The sequence below is a fragment of the Falco rusticolus genome, chromosome 5 (genome assembly GCF_015220075.1).
Source record: "Falco rusticolus isolate bFalRus1 chromosome 5, bFalRus1.pri, whole genome shotgun sequence".
Taxonomy (NCBI): domain Eukaryota; kingdom Metazoa; phylum Chordata; class Aves; order Falconiformes; family Falconidae; genus Falco; species Falco rusticolus.
The window spans coordinates 55531408-55550256 of NC_051191.1; the positions used below are offsets into that span (position 1 = coordinate 55531408).

The 18849-nt window shown below is 56.6% G+C and overlaps 1 protein-coding gene across 1 annotated transcript; it reads left to right on the plus strand.

The window, feature by feature from the left end:
• Window positions 1–5952: 5952 nt before the first annotated feature.
• Window positions 5953–14358, plus strand: TNFRSF13C (TNF receptor superfamily member 13C). Its single transcript, XM_037390726.1, has 3 exons — window positions 5953–9401; window positions 9927–10124; window positions 11775–14358. Exons 1-3 carry the CDS (start codon window positions 9257–9259, stop codon window positions 12095–12097), a joined length of 666 nt encoding a protein of 221 aa, XP_037246623.1. The 5' UTR covers window positions 5953–9256; the 3' UTR covers window positions 12098–14358.
• Window positions 14359–18849: the final 4491 nt, after the last annotated feature.

Sequence of the window (18849 nt, forward strand, 5' to 3'; positions counted from 1 at the left end):
CTGCCTTACTGCTGCCCTACCGGCTATGTTGCTGCAGCGCTTGGGTTGGCAAAATGCTTTGGGTGTTCGCTGAGGGTCAGCAGTCCTTGAGGTACTATTGCTGTTTGCGCTGGTCATCTCAAAGCTCTCCTGAACTTCTGTGCTGGTTGCTCTCCTGGGCTTGACATCAGCATGGGCATCACCCCACTGTGAATGTTCTTTTTTGCTACAACACACCCTCCTGCCCTTGTTTTCTTTTCTTGTTCTTCCAGAGATGACAGATGTGAAGCCAGGGTTGCATTTGACTCCGCCTGGTACGTAACAACCTGTGGTTCATGCTGCAGTGGAGCACCTCTCTTCAAAGCAACGTGCCAGCATCAACTAATTAATCCTCGTTCCCCCCGTGGGTCTGGGGGGTGACTCAGTACCTCATGCTGTTATGCTGAGCAGCAGAGGATCAAAGCCATTGGAGCTGGGGAAGCCCTAGGACAGCGCAGTGTCACTCTGTGCCTGCATACTGGGTACTTGCAAAGGCTGGGTCATGCACACTTGCCTCCAGCTCCTTTTTAGCCATGCAGAGGGCTGGAAATGCTCTGCTACCTTAGAGATGGGGCTGGAGCTGCCTTCACCTTGCTCTACAGGGAGTGGTTTTACTACCTGGTGGTCTCTTTTGATCTTTTCCTCTCTTAAAACCTCACTTGGCCATCCTGAGTGATTCTCCTTCTTCACCTATAGGTCCTTCAAGCCTCCCTGGCATCCCCGTGTGCGTGTCTGGGTGAAAGGCAGGGGCACTGTGGCAATAGAGCTGCAGTGGTGGTGCATGTCCCTCTGAGGCTTTGTGACCCCCAGCAAGCTGCACACCAGGCTGTGCCAGCACGCAGCCCTGCAGAAGTGCAAACAAACCCCAGCACCTGGCCTTGGGCAGCCCTGGCATCCATTGTGCTGCTGCGTGAGCTGCTTCTGGGGAAGGGAAGGGGAGTTGCTTGTGCGCAGATGTTGCATAATACTGACCCAGTTTGAACACAAGTTTGCGGGCTGGGAAGTGTTTGCCCAGCCCGCAGGGAAGAGAAAACCCCTCCAGGGTGAGGGCTGCTGCACCACGTCCTCTGCTCTGTGTTATGAAGGAGGTGAAATGTGAAGCATGTGCTTTCTCCGAAACCTGGCTCTTTCCTGTTGCCCAGGTTGCATGTGGAGCATCACCTGCGTGAGTCCCCTCTGCGTCTGCATGAGCTGTGGTTTGGCTGAGCTCAGACACTGCATGGGACTAATACGTAGTGATGGCGTCCTATAAATTATATAGTCAGTATGTTCGCCATCTGCTCTGTGCTGAAAGCTGAGTGTGATTGAGACCTTCCCCCCCCTCCCAAAGCTTGACTCTTGCCAAGCTTGAAATGTGTGTGGATCTCCCGTAAGTGGTTCTGATTGAATCAGGTAAAGAGGGAATTTTTTAAGCTGGCTGCAATGTTCCCTGCACCCGAGTGAGAGCTGAAGCATAGGCCAGCATCCTGTTATGAGACTATGAGTAAAAAGAGAGTCTGATTTCATGCTAATTAGGTTCTAAAGGGAGAGAATCTTGATTGCAGTGGTCATATCAAAGAATCAAAATAGTAATGCAAAAAGCAAAGGAAACCCCAGAGTGATTCATATGAGAAGGGGAAATAAAGACAGTCATGGAGGAAGGAGGAGTTTGAGGGGGACTGAATTGCTCTGCTGCCCAAAAGCAGAGGAGATTTGAAGAATCAGATTATCCTCATTAGATGTCTCTTTAAAGCATCATCAAGCCAAATGAATGGTCTGGGGGAGAGCTTGCAGGCATGGTGGCTGTGATTATTACCAGGGATTTACAGTCCTAGTTATCTAGCTTATAGACAAGATTATTAGGGGGTGTAAAGCTGTATCTGCCCTCAGCCTCTAATGTGCGTTTTTAGGCTGGGTGATGGAAGATGTTATATTTCTGCACAATCCCTTGAAAACCTGCCTGCATCCTCTGGTGGTCCAGCCCTCTGCAGTGCTGTGGGGGCAGCATGGAAAGGGAAGGCAAGTGTGTGCTGGGGAGCTGTGCTGGCCAGGAGATGTTCCCTGGGGGTGGATGGGCAGCCTTCCCATGGACTATGGCAGTGGGCAGGACCTCCCTTATGGGTGCTTTTGCTGAGATGGGAAATAGGGAAAGAGGTCTTGGTGGGCAATTATGTCTGCCTGCCTTGGTAGTACCATTCACCCCCCACAGCATCTACCTTCCTGTGGCAGCCTGTGCTGGTGCAACTTGTCCTTCCAGCCAGAGCTTCTGAGCCCCCAAAGGCTCAGAATTTGGTGGGGCTGTTACAGGGGGAGCCCTGCAAGCTGTGGGGAGGACCATCCCTTTGGAAGGGAATCAATGGACTTTGCTCACAAGTCCCTTGGGGGGTGGGGGTGGAGGGTATGGCACAGGGCTGCTGGCAGTCCCTCTCCAACTCCCCAACTCTGCATCTGCAGCAGCCCCTCATCCTACCCTTCCTCTCCTTCCCCACCCACTGCGTTGCTCCCCTGTTGCATCTCCAGGCTTTGGCAGGACAGCTGAGGCATCATGCCCAGATGCCAGCCAGGAGAGGATGGGCATGGGCCAAATCTGCCTGTCAGCTCTCTCTCCCACATCATGTCTTTAATAAGGCCATGGAAATTCATAACATTCTGCACTCGAGACAGTGCAAATGAAATCACTCTGGCCTTTTTACAGCAGGCCGGTACCTGAAGGTCCGTGAGAAGCTGGAGAACAATGTGGAGGTACTGGCGAGCACGGTGATGCCACCACAGACTAATGAAATGCAGCCCAGTGCTTTGGTGGCAGCGCGAGGAGAGGGGAGGCTGTCAGCCACAGCCTTGCAGCCAACAGCGTGGCGGTGACAAGCTCACTGCCAGAGGCAGCCGGCCGGCCGTGGGGCCCATTTGGCTCACTGGAAACGTGCTTCCTTGCTTCTCATCCCGGACTGGAGCTTCGCTCATGTCAAAACACGTGCGATTCATTTTTCCTGCAGCACTGCAGTCCCTCTCAATGCTGTGGGGCTGAAACCAGCTTGAGTTTGGCATCTGACCGGCCAAGCAGTCTACAGCGAAAAATCCCTGTACTCCTCTCAGCTCAGCTGCTCTCCGGACATCATTCAGTGGTGACAAACAGAGAAGTCGGAGCTCCCTGGAGGTGGGGCTGAGGGAGGCTGGCCTTGCACCTACTGCCCCTGCCTGTGCCCGGGGTGGTGGGAAAGCTGCAGGGCAGCCACAAAAGCCAACTCAGGGACCTGTTTCTGGAGCGATAGCTAGTACTGGAAACCATGCAGGCTTCTGTACCTGTACTCAGGCTTCAGCTGTTGCAATCTGCAGGTGCCACAGGAGTTTTTGGTTGGGGGTTTTTTGGTGCATTTTGTTCCCTGTTTGAGCTGTGCTTTGAGTTACCCAAACATGCTGCTAATTTTGGTCATCTCTGCTAGGATGGCTCCTGTGGCCAGTGCTGAGGAGTGTGGCTGTGCTGGAGCTGGGCTGCAGTCCATGGAAGGTGGTGGGCTTTTATTTCTATATGGAGAAGGGGGGTGGTTGTACAGCAGGCAGCAAAAATAAATTGCAACAAATCATTGCAATCAGGAAAAACATAATTTCTTCTCTGTTGGAATTGCTTGCAAGCACCTTTGCCTTTTCTCAGGTTGCCTTCTTGTTCTAATGTGTTCACTAAACCATTCCCGTACGTCAGCTGGAGCTGCAGCTTTCCTGCAAGCTGTTCATTGTAACAAAGCACTATGCAAAATGCAATTGGGGCTGTTTAGTTTAGTTTTGACTTCCAGGCTGACCGAAGCAGTTTCCTGTCCCTTGCTGCTGAAGTAAGCTACAAAGGGTGGGGGTTCAAAGGAAGACAGCCCCTCGCCTCCATCAGGCTTTGGGTTTTGGCTCTGGAGTTGTCTGCTGGAGATTCGTGCCCTGAAAGCACAGCAGTGGGGCTCCCTACTGCGAGCGCTGGGGAGGTTTCTACGCTTGGCCTCACGTGCCAGGGAGGTTTGTGCCCCAGCATACGCATGCCTGAACCAGCTGAACCCACCTGCTCAGAGGTTTGTAGTGTGGCAGCACATCTCCCTCAGCCGCTGGTTTCTGTTTCGCTGCTGGAGGTGCTGCCCAGCCCTGCCTGGGCACGTGAACACTCCCTATGACCAGCCACAGGCAAAGCTGGGAGGGACACTTGGCCTCCCCACTACCCCAGTCATCCAAGGGTAACAGGGCAAACTTCCCACCCATCCTCAGGACGGAGATGGGGACAGCATCCCAGCCACAGGCAGAGAGGGCAGGGAGCTTTGCTCACCGTTTGCTCACAGGGATGTCCGGGCTGAAGAGCTGGTCTCAGCTAACAGCGTGTCACTGGTAACACGGGAGGTCTTGTGAGAGCCTGGGCAGTGTCCAGGGGCCCAAGCCTTGCTAAGAGAGTCCTGCCATGTTCTGCAGAGTGGCGAGAGCAGCCAGCACAGTGGCTGGAAACACCCTTCGCTGCCACCCACCGCCTGCTCCTGGCAGGGAAGGTCAAAGGCTCAGCCCTCTCAGGGCTGGATCAGGGAGGGGGGTTCCCCTGTATGTCCTCTACATGCTTCTGTGTCCCTCTTGGGCTCTCTGGAGCAGGGAGAGGGAATGGGCAGAAGGAAGCTGAGTCCAGGCAGTGCTGACCCACTGCTTTATGACCCTAGAGGGGTCTTCAAAGGGCAGTCCACTGCAGAAGCCTAATTTGGGTGCTCAGCATCATCCCTGGAGGGTCCAAGTCCCCTTGCAGAGGGAGTTAAGGACACCCACTTATTTTTCCTTAGCCTCATGGATAAGCACAGCTCCAGGGACATGTAAACAAGGAGAAGGGAAACAAATAACGTTCAGCAGAACCAATGCCACTGGGGTGCTGCCCCACTCCAAACTCCCCACGCAGATGGATGAGCACTACCGCAAAACCCCTTGGTAAGAAGCAGAACACCTACAGAGGATCTGGCTTTTACGGTGAATCTCTTGAAGCCTTTGGTTTCCCACATTATTCCTAAAATCTTCCCAGAGTTTGTCCCTAAGCCTGGCTGACTTTGAGAAAGCAGAGCAAAGTGGGCCTGGGCCATGTTGGGGCATCCTGGTGGATCCCGAGGAGATGGTTTGTGCTGGAGCCCTGAGGAACTGGCTCCTGAGAGCCATAGTGGGGCTCTTCAGGAAGGGATGCTTCCCACCAGCCAGTGCAGGGGTGTTGGGAAGGGGCCTGAGGGTGAAGTGTCGAATGTGCTTTGGGGGCTGGCTCCAGCTGAAGTCTTCCAGCAGCACCACCTGGATGCAGGGCAGACGGTGGGCTGTGCTGAGGTGTTCCCAGAGCATTGGGTGCAATCTGTCAGAGGTCTGTCCCGAGGTAACTGGGTCTGCTTGATAAACACCTTGCAGCTTCTCTGATCAACGAGCCTTTGGGTTTCCGGTGTGCACGAGCACAAGGTGAACTTTCAGTACATATTTTCTGCTACGGGTGGTTCTGCAAGCGTGTGCGTGAGTCACTTCACCCACCCCTGACACCAGAGGAACCACTCACTTGAGTCCAGTCGCTCATGTGTGTAGGAGTGCTCGCAGGATGCCGCCATCCCTCCACACTCCTGGGTAACCGGTGCTGCCCCATTCACCACAGGGATCTCAGCAGCCGACCTTGGCCAAAGCCAGACCTCCCAGTGTGGGTCTGGACCAAACAGCACTGGAAATAGAGCTCTCTGACTCCAGCATTAAGACATAATTTTTAAATAGCTCGTTTGATATCTTTGCTGGTTTATTTGTTTAATAAAAGTACTTAGTTAGCAGGAGTCCCAGGTTCCTGGGGTTTTTGTTTCTCTGCAGAGCAGATAAGAAAAGCACATTTCCTTATCCAGTGAGTCATTTTTTTCTGCTCTTTAATTATGCATTTGTGCTATTATCAAGTGTATTCAGCTCTGAGATGCAAACAGTTCAAACGACGCACCAGGCTTTAATTTTGGTGCTCCAAAAACAATCAACCACTGTTACAAAGGGCAGGGGAGGCAAAGATGTGGGAGATGAGGAGGGGGACAGCCGATGCCTGGAGCTGGCCAGGCAGCCTCGTTGCGCTGGTGTGCTGGCACATGTGCGAGTGCCTCTGGGGAAGTCAGCGGTGATTTTCTCCATGAGTAAGCGTTATCATGTGTGAATTCAAACATCATTTTCTTGGCCCAGGAGGAGGCGGACAGGCCAGGAAGGGAGTGTGGAAGAGCTGTAAAGGGGGAAAAAGAGGACTCGAAAAATGGGAGGGAATAGAGTAAGGTGAATCACAGTAATGAGGCTGCAACATCTTTCCACAGAAGAGGACCTGGGAGCACTTTATTTGAAGGAGGACACCACAGCTGCCATCCCCAGGCTTCCTGCCACTAATGTGCAGCATCTAGTTTTCATTCTAGGTACTGAAACAGGAGCCATCGTCTCCTGAGCTCTGTTGTAAACTTCGCCCTCCACGTCAAAAGCAACATGTAGGTTCCTCCCTTTGGGCTTTCCCCAGTGCATGTATTTAACTGGAGGGGTCACAGAGTTAATCTGTAAGTGTGGTACAGCAGATGCCAGAACCCATTTCCTCCCCCTGCATTAAGCCAAGCAAGGAGGGGAGAGGGTAGGGAGAGGGGCAGGGTGACAGTGCTACAGTGGGACCGATGGGAATAGGGGCTGGGAGTCACCAAGAGACAATTGACGTGGGGGAAGCACAGCAGGGGGCATTTCATGGGGGGAAGGAGAGAGGGAGATGATGGAGGAGCATCCCCCTTTGGGAAAAGGAGACCAGCAGGCAGAAACACCCCAGAGCAAGAGAAATAGCAAAGCCTTTGGAGCAGGGAGGTGTTTTGGGGGCAGGAATCCTGGCAGAGCACTGGCTGTTTCGTGCACGGTCTGCCTCTGTGCATGACTCTAGCCGTGCAAGACGTTTTCTGCTCCCTTGTCCCTACCCTCACACTTCTGTGAGCTGCCTGCTGGGGACACAGCGAGGGCTCTGGGTGCCCTCTCCTCCCCAGTGCTCTCTGCCCTGGAGCTCAGATGTGGACTGGAGCGAGCCCAGGCTTTTCTTTGTCTCCCTACTGTGGGTCATGGCACTGCATCACAGCTTTCCATCCCCCCCGAGCTGCTCCCGGTGCACCTTGCTGCTGGATGCACACCCCTCCTGCTCCCATGTGGGCACTGCAGCCCTGCTCCTCACCTGGGGCACATGAGGGGCAGGGAGCTGGGTGAGGTGGGATATGGAGAGTTGTCCTCCTATTTGGCCCAGCTCTCCTGGCAGGTACCTGTGCAAGGACGAGTGCAGCCTGTCCAGCGCAAGCATCACGGCAGAGGGTGCCGAGCTGGCCATGCCGCTGACAGCCTCAGAGCTCAGGGCCATGCTGAGAGAGGGAAGTGCTTGGCTTGCCCCCGCTTGCTCAGTTTTATTTTGACTAAGGTGGAGGAGGAATAACTGAGTCACAGGCACAGGAATGGTGGCCAGGCTCTTGCAGCATTTTGGTAGAGCCTGCAGACCCCTGGGCTCGGCACAGCCATTCCCGCCGGCACGGCGCAGCTGGGCAGGGCGATCCCTGGCAGCCAGGCAGTGTGTGAGGGCGAGGGAGCGAGCGGCTGGGCACACTGGCTGGGAAGGGAAGTGAAATCATGGCAGGCGTGGAACCAGTGGGCAGCGATCGCTTTTGGTCAGGACTTTCACTTGCCCAGAGCCCCATGGCACCTGGCAAGGGGGGCTGAGACAGTGCCGGGGCTGCTTTGATTCTGCCCTGGTGCAAGCCACCCTCTGGGGATGCTGCTGGCAGGGAGGGAGATATGTCTGGGGGACAGGAAGGGCCCTGCCATAGGAAAGCTCCTGCCCTGCTGGGGAGCTGTGCTTGGGCTGCAAATCAGCATGGGGATGTGGTGACTGTGTCCCACCTGGCACTTTAGGGGGTGGGGTACAGAGGCTGTGGGCTCAGCTTGCCCAAAAGCCATTGGAAAGGGCCAGGAATATCCAGGGACCAAGTCATCTGGCCTGTTACAGAGGGGCTTGGTTGTCCAGTGGGGACACCTGGTACTCTGTCACCTTGAGTTTTCTCCTTTGGTTTTCTCCTCCTCCCCTCCCAGCCTCGGTCCAGGACAGTGAGCAGCAGAGGCATCACTAGAAAGAGCCCAGCGGCTCTACCTGCTTCAAGGATGGGACTCTAGCAATAAAACCCCATTAGGGCGCTCCTGGCCTAGGCAGGTCTCCCGCACCACTTCCTTCAGCTGGGAGCAAGCCAGCAATTTCGGCTGGTCCCTTTCTTTCCTACAGGGTGAAGAAAAAGGGAACATGACTTTTGTTTGGTAGGGATGGAGAAGAGCTATCTACAGCACTGAAATCTATCTACCCGCTTCAGATCTCAATCATTGGGCTTTGACTTGTCATTGTTTCTCCTGCTTCTGGTCAGGAACACCTAAGAGCATTAAGGGCTTATTTAGTCCCTTCTAAGGGTATGAGGGCCAGACTTGCTTGGTATGACCTGCTTTGCCCACACCCTGGGCAGTTACTGAGCAGAGCCAGGTCTGAACACTGGAAAATGAGACATGGTGCCAAGGAGCTGGGAGGGTCCATGCCATGGGCCCAGGTCTGGGATGGAGAGAGTAGGGTGATGGAGAGCACCATCATTAGTAGGGGTGGAGAACACACACCAGTTGGCCTGCCTGCACAGCAGTCACTAACAAGCCATGTCCTGGGGACTGTGGGATCTTCTAAAGGGGAAACCTTGGTGCCCCTGCACTCTTCTCCTCCTGTCCTTTTCTGCATTTTCCACCTAACCTGAATCCGTGGCCCCGGGATGGGGTCTTGTAAGGATCTGGGCACAGAAAAGCCTCCTGTAGGCACTGGAGGATGCTGAGGGGGCTTTTTGCCAGCTGGTGAGGGAGGTTGCGGGCTGGGAGACATGCCCAGGCTGGGGGCGACCTATGGGTGGGCTGGGAAAGGGTGAGGGCTGAGGAGGTGACATTGTTGGTCTGGGGCACCATGCTGCTGGGCATGTTGTGCGGCTGGGGCATGCCAGGGGCTGCAGGGAATTTGGAAGCATATTTTGGAGAGAGGTAGTTTGAGGGCACGTTGCATGGGCAGGCAGGGGTAGGGCTTGGGCACTTGCTCTCCTCCTCCCTGGTGAAGACCCGCCCCAGGGCGAGCACAGCAATCGTGAGCCCCAAGGGAGACGACACAGCTCGACAGACTGTATCTCCCTCTGCCACGGGCCCCGGGGCGCTGCGATTTCACACTCGGCAGCCCCTTTGCTGCTGCGCCATGCGGGAGCTGGGCTCTCACTCCCACTCCGCCATGTCCTCATCAGGAAAAGGTGCCTCTTCCTCCTCCTGCCTCTCCTCGCAGTGCTTCGACCTCCTGACCAGGTCCTGTGTCAAGTGCTCCGACTTGTTTAAGGACAACACAAGTAAGGGGACAAGGGTGGCTGGGGACTGAGCTCCTCGGGGCTGGGAGGTGGTGGGCCAAGTGGGCTGCAGGCACCCTGGGGGTGGGCAGGTGGAAGGTGCCTTCTCCTGCAGATGGCGATGGAGGTGGCAGTAGAGGATGGAGAGTTGCCTTCACCTGGAGGAAGAGGAGAGAGGAAGAGGGCAGCAAGTTCCAGTGAGGGAAACATGGTACATGGTACGGGGAGAAGAGGGATGGTCCAGCCTGGTGCAGGGGTCACAGCCTGCCCCAGGGGTGACCATGGGAAGGGCAGGATGCCCTCATCTCCCATCAGCCAGGAATGGCAGTGCATGGGACAAGGGTCCCGTCAGGCAGGGGGATGGTTCGTTGTAGGTGGTGAGTGGGTAGCAGTGAAAAGCCACTCTCCTTCCCTGCTACTGCAGCCCTGACCTGAGGTTGGACAGACGGGCGGGTAATGCTGGCTGATGCCCTCCTTCCCCCACCCCAGCTCTCCCCCTCCTGACACTGCTGGTGTCTTGCCCCACAGCAGAGCCCAGCCACACAGCGCCCACCTCCGCCCTGGCACCCACCCTCCCCTCGGTGGACCTGCCCCGCACCCTCCTGATCTTCGGGGTCCCAGCAGTGGTGGGGTTCATCCTGACTCTGGCTGCCCTCTGGGGCTTCCTGGCCTGCAAGGTGGGGAAATGGAGGAGGAAGAGGAAGGCAGTGGACAAGGAGGCCGAAGGTAGGGGACTTCTTGCTCTCCTTGTCACAGCACCCTGACGACCCAGGGCAAATGGGAACTCTTGCCACTGGCTCCCCTGAGGCACATCCCTGTCGAGGCCAGCTCTTACGCTCAACATGGGCTCCACTGGCACCCCAAGACATTTTGGAGTGGCAGAGCCATCCCCTGAGTGACAGCATCCCTGTCCCCTGGGAGCCCACGCCTGCACGTGACTGCCAGTGTGGCCCTGTTGAACCATCCCTCTCCCTTTGTAGCTCTCCCTGTGCCTTTGCTTGCTTAAAGCACCTGCTGGCACCATCCCCTCTTCACGGGAGATGCGTACAGAGCACTGGTAAGGAACCTCTCCCTCTGCCCTGCTAGCTGGAGGGCCATGGCTGGAGCAGGGGTTGCGGGGGCAGCAGTGGACATCTAGGGGTGGCTCTAGAGGAAGCCTCTCCCTGCGGCACTGCAAATGGGGGTCCCGTGTTGGCCACCCAGCTTGCTATTCCTGCTTGGGATGCCAGGCATCCTGAGGCAAGTGCCCCAAAGACTCCAACAGTGTCAAGGCCAGCCCCATCGGCAGGACATCAAAGCACCGCACAAGGTCATCCCCAAAGGCATCAAACATAGGGTTGGGGGGTGAGGACAGGGCTGAGCCTTTCCTGGCAGGATATTTCCACAGGGGTGAGGCCATGGTGTCCCATGACGGCCCATCTTGTTGGGTCATCATCCAGAGGCTAGGTGGCTGTTTCCTTCCCCAGGGACCCTTGCCCTGGTGCTGACTCAGTCCTGACCACTCTTCTCAGAAATGGTCTTGCCTGGCTTCACTCCTCCCCACGCCCAGGCAGGGGGGATGGCTCCTCCGTACCTCCACGAGGGGTCACCCTGGGGGATACTGGCACCTGCCACCACCCCACTGCCCGGGTGGGAACCCTTGGGTGGCACTGGGTCCAGGAGCTGCCAGTCCTCATGCCCTGGCTTGACCACATGCCACTGGTGGTGTTGGCTGGGTGGCTCAGACCAAGGGGGACATTACCTGGGGCTTTTCTGCTAAAGTGAGTGTGGCTGCAACAGCCTGTGATGCACACGCCTAGGGAAAATACCAAGAATGAATAAGAAGGGAGAAATGCAGTGGCAATTGGCATCCAGCCATGATGGAGAGCACCAAAGACACCCCTCGGCTACTTCCCTGCCACATGCCCTGGTCCTTGTCCCTACTGTCTCCCAAGGCTGCACCCCAGAAAGCCCACCACTGAGGCACTGGATGTGTGGAAAGTTGCAGGAGGCTTGGGGCTGGCAGCACACGCCTGTGTTTGAAGCATGTAAACAAGTCTATTTTTAAGTGGGAGGCGGTCTGGGAGGGAGAGCCACCAAGGGCTGGGCTGCTCTGCCACAAGAAGGGTTTAGTGAGAGGGCTCGAAGTGCAAGTCCAAGTTTCTGCCTTTCCCTATTGGGTTTTTTTTATGGGAGTGGGGTGGGGGTGGGCAAAACCCATCAGCTGTAAGCAGGAGCAGCTCTGCAGCAAAAGAGGTGCAGTGGGGACCTTGCAGGCTCCTCCTGCTCAGCTCTATCTTCCCCCTAGTGTGTCACCAGGGATGCGACCCTCTCCCTGAGACCCTCTTGGACCCACTCCTGTGCGCTCTGTAAACCCCTTTTCTTGCCCCATCCCAGAAAACATGGACATCACCAGCCCCCTGCCCAGCCTGGGCTGCCAGGACCCTGTCGTGCTGGAGGGAGATGCCACCCTGACCCCAGTCCCATGCCCACATCTCAATGGAGGTCTGAAGATGCCAGGGCCACCTGGTAAAGCTGGGGCAAAGCGGAGGCCGTGTTGCCGGGGTGATGCCGACGGTGACATCGTCCTGCTTTCCACTGTGTACACCCAGCACGATGAGCGCAACCATGGCTTCCCACTGCCTGCCACTGAGCTGGGGTCCACAGCCCTGGTCACCACCAAAACCACCCAGAACTGTGCTGGAGAGGAGAGAGCCTGAGGGTGGGGGGAGCCGGGCTGGAGGACTCCGGCTGCTCCCTGCAGACGCCCAGAGCTTGACCCCCAGGCAGGCGAAGCCTTGCACAGATGTGAGCTGTCTGAGGACCGGGTTTTGCCTCGAGCAAGATCAGCCTTCTGAGAGGACTGCCCTTTTCCACTTTCCTGTTTGTGCCAAGTCCCAAGTTACCTCTGTAAGCACTGGAAGAAGCCAAAGCGGATCACAGTGAGTTATGCCGAACTGCTGACAGCTGCCATGGCCGTACTGTTGGGAGGAGGCAGAGGAGATGCGGACGGTGAGGACGGACCATGTCGGGGGCTGCTGTGCCATTTGCAAGGCTGCCATTGTGCCAGGATGGGTCTTCTGCTGGATGGGTGATTGCTGGGAACATGTGGCTGAAATAGTAGAGAGAGAGGAAAGGAAGATGGAGAGGGAAGCAGGGAGTTACATTAGGACCAAATCCTACACCGCTGCCATTCGCTTGATTTTTGCTACTGACCTCAATAAAAGGAGGCTTGGGGCCATACGGAGCAAGGCCCATCCAGCATCTGCTCCATTCACAGTATTGCCCCACTTGCCCCCCCTCTCCCACCATAATGTCCAGGTCTCTCCTCCCTCTGTGTGCTCTCATACAGTGGCAGGCATCCACCAGCAGTGCTCATGGGGATCCCCTCTGCAGCTGGGTACCCCCGGGGTGAGAAACAAGCTCCCAAGGAGGGAGCAAGGGAGGGAACAGGGGAAAAAGATCTGTCTTTTGCTCTGAGCTACGATCACTGAAGTCAGGGAGGACCAGAGGCAGGCAATAGAAACTGCTGCTCTAGAGGAGCTCCAAGAGCTTGTCATTACCGCCCCAGACAACTGTCACTTCAGCTCACTGTGGCTGCAGAAATACTATGTGTCACTTGGGATGGATGTTTCCTCACCAGGCAAAACCAGGAATGATACAAGCATAGGCAGGATGACTTAATTTATGTGAGAGTCTTCAAGGCTTTGCCTGTGTACCAGAGCTGGCTGGCATTGCTGGTCCAAGGCATTTTTCTGTAATGGTCTTGTTCACTGGCCCACAAGTGGCTTTACTGAGTGGGAAGGGCTCTACTTCGGAAATGAACTCATCAGTGTAGGATTGCTGTTCCCAAGTAATTACAGCAGCTGATCCCCCTAGCTGAACAGAGCCAGGCCAATGGATTGAGTGAGAAACCCTGGTGGCCCTGGAGCGGGTGGTTAGGCAATTAGAAGTGCGTTGTGGGAAGGTATTTGCATGAAGCGCCATGTCAGCAGCAGCCCAGGTCTGGTTTTCCTTCGGTGAGGCGGCTTCCTCGCCTGAGAGGCTTTGGGGACTGAGCAGAGGTGGCCAAGCAGGGTGTGGGAGCACTGCTGCCAAGCCCAGGGCCACAGCTCACGGTAGGGTCACCTGGTGGCACTTTGCAGAGGGGATGTCCCCCTGATGGTGACCCCCTACACAAGCCTGAACTCTCTTTTGGGGCTGCAGGACCAGGCACTACTATTGAAGGGTGACTCTTCCTCTTCTCCCCTGCCTGTAGCACTGGAGCCAGATTCATGACATCCATCCCATAAAGACGACCACAGGCACTGTCACAGGTGCCAAGGCCCATATTCCTCACCACAACTCCTTTCCCAGGCCTAAGCAGGCTGGCAGAGGTGAGCCTTCATCCGGCTGAGGATGTCCCAGGATGGGATGGGTCCCTGTCTCAGCCTTGGATGGTGGAGGGGTTGGTCCATGTGCCCAGTGACTGTCTCCTGGGGTTCCAGGCATGTGTCATTCACTAGCAGGGGCTGTGAAGGCTCCAGTGCTGAGCTGCCAGTTATCCACAGCAGCCATGCTGGCCATCGCAGGAGGAGTATCCCTGCAGCACGAATCAGGCATCTCCTCATCCCCATGCTCACCCAGCCCTGTGAAGTGACTTCGAGCAATCTTTGTGCATCCAGACTGGGGAAATGAGCTAAAGCCAGGCCAAGAGACGTTTTGGCACTGGAAGGACTGCTCATGGGACGCAGAGCAACCTCTTTCATGAGAGACAAGGATGAGAGGGAAATGGAGCAGGATTGTCAGGGGCATCTCCTGCTTCCCGCCTGGTGACTGCTGCAGCTCAGCTCTGTGGATGCGCTGCCCACCCCAGCTGGTGTGGCAATTTGTAAAAGAAACTCCCATACAAATCCTGATGAAAAAGCTCCTCCTGCTGCCCAGGTAAGGGCTTCTGCTCTCATTTCTGCTAGAGCTTCAGCCAGGTGTCTCCTCTATGGGTTGCTGCCAGCATCTGCAGTTTGCAGAAGAGGCATTTCCATCCACATTGGATTCCTCAGCCAGCAAGTGCCCCTCGGATCTCTTCTCTGTTATATGGCACGTGGGGTGTCTTCCCTGCATCCTGCCTGCCCAGCTGCTAGCCATGGTGGGGCAGTGCTCCCCTCCTGCCCAGCCTGCCTGCCTGGACCTGGGAGGGATTTGCAACCCCTTCTGTATCTGCTTCTCCATCCTTATGTACAGGACAGAGGGCTGTCTGTTTTGTCTGCATGGAGAGCAGAAGGGACAGAGGTGAAAAATATGGTTGTAAAAATTAAAGAATAAAGTGAATCCATTGCCAATGCATGCTCAGGGGTCTGTATGGGGGTGCCCATTCCTCTGGCTTCAGGGATTTCCAGCATGGTGGTCCCAGAGGTACAGCAGGACCTTGAGCTGAGGGGCTCCCTCTGCACCAGCTTCACTAGCACATCCCCTGCTCACGACCACCTGCATGGCTGGGAATCAGCCAGGCCTGGCCACCTCCAAACCCCCATGGCCGCGCCGGGAGCTGGCTGACAGGACAAGGAGCGGGGCAAGTGGTTTTCGGGGGGAGGATGTTGCCTGTCTTTCACTTTCCACAGCAGTTTCTCACTTCCCCCTGCGAGGCAGGAGCTGTGCTTCCTCCCTGGCCTGGCGCCCGCCCTGCTGCCTTCACAAGTGCCTAGAAAGGCTGGCGAGGCCGGGCTTCACCTGGCTGCAGGGGTGCAGGATTTTGGAGGCAGCCAGGGGAAAGTCTGAGGACACCCCAGGGCAGGAGGAAGGAGCCAAGGCTAAAACCCTCACTGCAAAACCACCTCAGGCATATCCCTAGCCATTTCAACCCCACCAGCTCCACTATGATGGAGGTCATGGGGGTATTTGAGCTCCTGCAAGTCCCACCCGTGATGCTGGTGGTAACAGATGGAAGCCTTGGTGTTCCTAGGGACTGGGGGGTGGTATTGATCCCTGGTCCTAGAGACAGGAGCCAGCTGGCCAACAGAGCATGGCAGCGCAGGGAGGAGAGGCACTTTGGCCAGGGGTCTTCTTCTGTAGCCACTGGTCACGTCTGCCAAACCCCTCTCAACCCCACAGGTCCCTCAGCCTCTAAAGTTCTCAGCTTTCCTCTGCCAGCCATCCCACCTGGGTCCTTCTCCCTCACTTTCTCCTCCCATTGTCAGTTCACCCACTTCATTCTCCTGACAGCACCCATGGGCCCAGCTACTCCAGCCCAAAGCACCCCCACAGACCCCCACAGGCCCAGCCTGCCCCTCCATGGGCTTTCTCTGGGTGCTGGACCTTGATAGCAGGCAGGGCAGGCAGGGTAAGGTGGGCAGCATTTTACCCCATACTCCGATGGTCAACGTCCAACAGGGATGCCCACCTCTGGGTACAGCCGCCAACCCCTCCACTTGCTGCACGGAGACTGGGGCTGCGTGGCCACCCCCTCACCTGCTTGCGGGGCACGGACCTCATCCTGCCCCACGGAGCCTTCCCCACCACGCACTTCCCAGTGCCAGCCATGGCAGAGGGACACGTGGGTGCTCCTGCAGTCCCCAGGGGACACCCGTGGGTGGCCGTGGGTGAAGAAAAGCAGCCAGCGGGCCCGGGGCACCTGCCACGAGGTGGCACTGACACCGCATGCTGGCCCGCATGGCTGCGGTGCAGCCGGGCAGCTGCATGGGAGGGTGAATGCCCAAATGCAGCAAGGGGAGCCAGGGAGGGCCAGGCAAGCTGGTGGCCAGTCCTGCTTTGGCCAGACAGAAGGGTGACAGCTGAGCCTGACTCCATCCAGCCATGCAGCCCATCACCATGGACTCCAGGCTGCCCTACTGGTGGGTCTGGATGTGGGGCACATCACCGTGGCCTCTGGACTGCCCAGGAGAAATGGTCATTGTTGGCCAGACCTCTGCTGTAGGCAGAGCCGGCACAGAGTGGTGGGACAGCCAGAGGCACAGTGGGTTGCAGCAAGCTGCTTCTCCTTGCCCCAGCAGCATCGAACACCTCTACCATTGCCCTGCTCCCATCCAGTGGTGTCAGGCCTCCCTGGGGACTCCCTGGGACTCGGACCTGCCAGCAGGTCCTTTCCCCATCCCCTCCCTGCCAGCCTCTACTAAGAAAGAAATTACAGTACTACCCACCAAGCTCCCCAGCTGGAAAAGGCCCCGGGATGGGGAGAAGAGGCCACCAGGCCCCCTCCGAGAGGCTGTTGGGGGACCACAGCCTTCCTGATGCTGCTCATCAGCATCCCTCCCTAATCGCTACTCACTGCCTAATGACAGTAATTAGGAAAAGTGAAGCTGCCTGGGGACTGGAAGCGCTGACAGAGTTGGGGGAGCCAGATGGTGTTTGCACTTAAGGAAAGATAAAAAAGAAAAAAAAGAAAAAAATACCACTCAGCTTTGATCAGCCTTGCTTTCCTTCGCTTAGTGTCAGAATCACTTTGGTCCATGGGCACGCCAGGGAGATGTGGCACTGGCCACCTTCTCCCCACCATCTCCAGGTGTTTTAGGGTGATGGGGGAGTGGTGGGAGGGGGCATGGTGCCTGCCCAGGCGCCTGGTGTGGAGGGGGTTTCCTTACTGCCTTTGTGGGCCAATGCTCTCCCTGGGGGCCGCCCCCGCTGCTCCCTGCTTTGCTGGCCGTGCTTAGCAAGAGGTTTCCCAGGGGGATAAGATGGGGGGGCACAGCCAAAAACCATCTGAGGGGCTGTGGTGAGTGGGCAGCAGCTCCCCTGGCAGAAGGAGCTGGCCAAGGGACAGCCCCACAGTTTCCCCAGCACCACAGAGCAAGGCCACTGCGCTGGTGTTTGCAGGGGAGCACCCAAAACCTGACCTCAGAGACCAAAGCAGCTGGACAAGGACTGTAATGCTCTCAGCTTCACCTCCCTGGGGAAACCCCACCCGCAGCCAAATCCCTCCAAACCCTCTCACCCAGCCTCTTCCCCAAGCTCCAGAGAGATGCCACCTGCCTCCAGAGCCACCTGCCAGGCTGCAGGTGCAGCTGGGGCTTAGGGGGTAAGGAGGTACCGACAGACGGGGTGCGAGGGATATCCCCCTCCTGTCCCCAGCGGCTGCCCCCAGTGCTCTTAGGATGCCCAGGCCTTTGTCACCTATCGTGCCTCAGGGATGCCGGCACAGGGACACACCAGGCAGGGAGGCTGCTCAGCCTCATGAAGGAGGATGCTCAGCCCCATGCCACAGCCTCAGCCTGGCCCCGCTCAGGGGATGCTCAAAGAGGAGGCCCCAAGGCAAGCACACAGCAAACCTACACTTCCCCTGGGCTTTGAGGGGTGACTTCCCCCGCTTCCCACAGCAAGTGGGGTCATTTTAAACCCAGTCTTCATCACAGTCCCAGCTAGTGAGGGGAAGAGCCTCGTCAAGCAACACAAACCCTGTCTGACACCTGAAATGGTTGGCCCTGACAGGCAGATTGTGCGGGGAGAGCCTCTGCCCTCCTTTTGAGGTGCTGCTGTGACAGGGACTGACCCCCTCTGCCTTGCCAAGGACACCTCCAAGGGATGCAGGGCTCTCCTCCTGCAGGGAGGCTGGCTGCCCCATCCTGCCGTTCCCAAAGGGCTGTGGAAGTGAACATGGGATGTGAAAGACCCCCAAAAATGAGGGTCCATTTTTGGGCCCCCCCAAAAGGGATCAGCCAGGTGGCAAGGTGGCTGAGCTAGGGCACATGGCACAGCCTGCCCTGCTACAAGCTGGTGTTGTATCCTCCCCTCTTTAACTCACTTTATGTTATTTCCCTTTTTTTCCCTTTTTTCTGAGCGTGGGGCTGTGCTGGGAGCCCAGGGTACAGCTGGAGGGGTGCAGAGGGAGAGGAGTCACCGACAGCAGGGTGCCGTAGGGGTGAGGCCCCATGTCCTTCATCCGTCGACTCCAGCTGCCTGCAGATCGCTGGCTGCTGGCGGGAGCTATTCTGAGCCCGGATCAATGGGCAAGTGCAGGGGTTTGGGTGACAGCCACGGGAAACATGTTGGGTGAAGGGCTGTGGGCAGGGAAAAGCAGGTGGGAATTTTCAGGATATTCCCCCGTCCTTCTCCCCCACCTCACACCCCACCACCACCACCACCCCAACCCCCCTCCCCTTTCCCCCCCCAGGTCTTGAAAGGTTTCAATGATGCAGATGTCTTTCTCATTTCCTTCCCTACAAGGGTTGCAGTCTGACTGGGTCCTGCTACCCAGATGCTGCTCCTTGATCTGAGAAGTGCCGGTATTTCACAGAATGGCGAAACTCCAGGATGAAGGCACCTGCAGCCAAATGTTGTGGCTGAGACCAAGCTCAGGATGGCAATTTAAATAGCGGTTATGGTGAGGATGACACACAAAAAAGCATCACATTCCTTGACCAAAAATAATTGTCATTCTTATTCTTTGACAATAATAATATTTCTGGTAAGGCTATTAATTCCTTTGCAAAGTTAAGGTAATTTCAAAGCAGGTGCTTTAAGTGCAGCATGGGTAAAATCACAC

Excerpts from the sequence above, each read along its gene's own strand:
- TNFRSF13C (XM_037390726.1), top strand. The coding sequence starts at position 9,257 with ATGCGGGAGCTGGGCTCTCACTCCCACTCCGCCATGTCCTCATCAGGA. Across the intron at positions 9,402-9,926 it reads CTTGTTTAAGGACAACACAA|CAGAGCCCAGCCACACAGCG; the intron begins GTAAGGGGACAA and ends CTTGCCCCACAG. Across the intron at positions 10,125-11,774 it reads AGTGGACAAGGAGGCCGAAG|AAAACATGGACATCACCAGC; the intron begins GTAGGGGACTTC and ends GCCCCATCCCAG.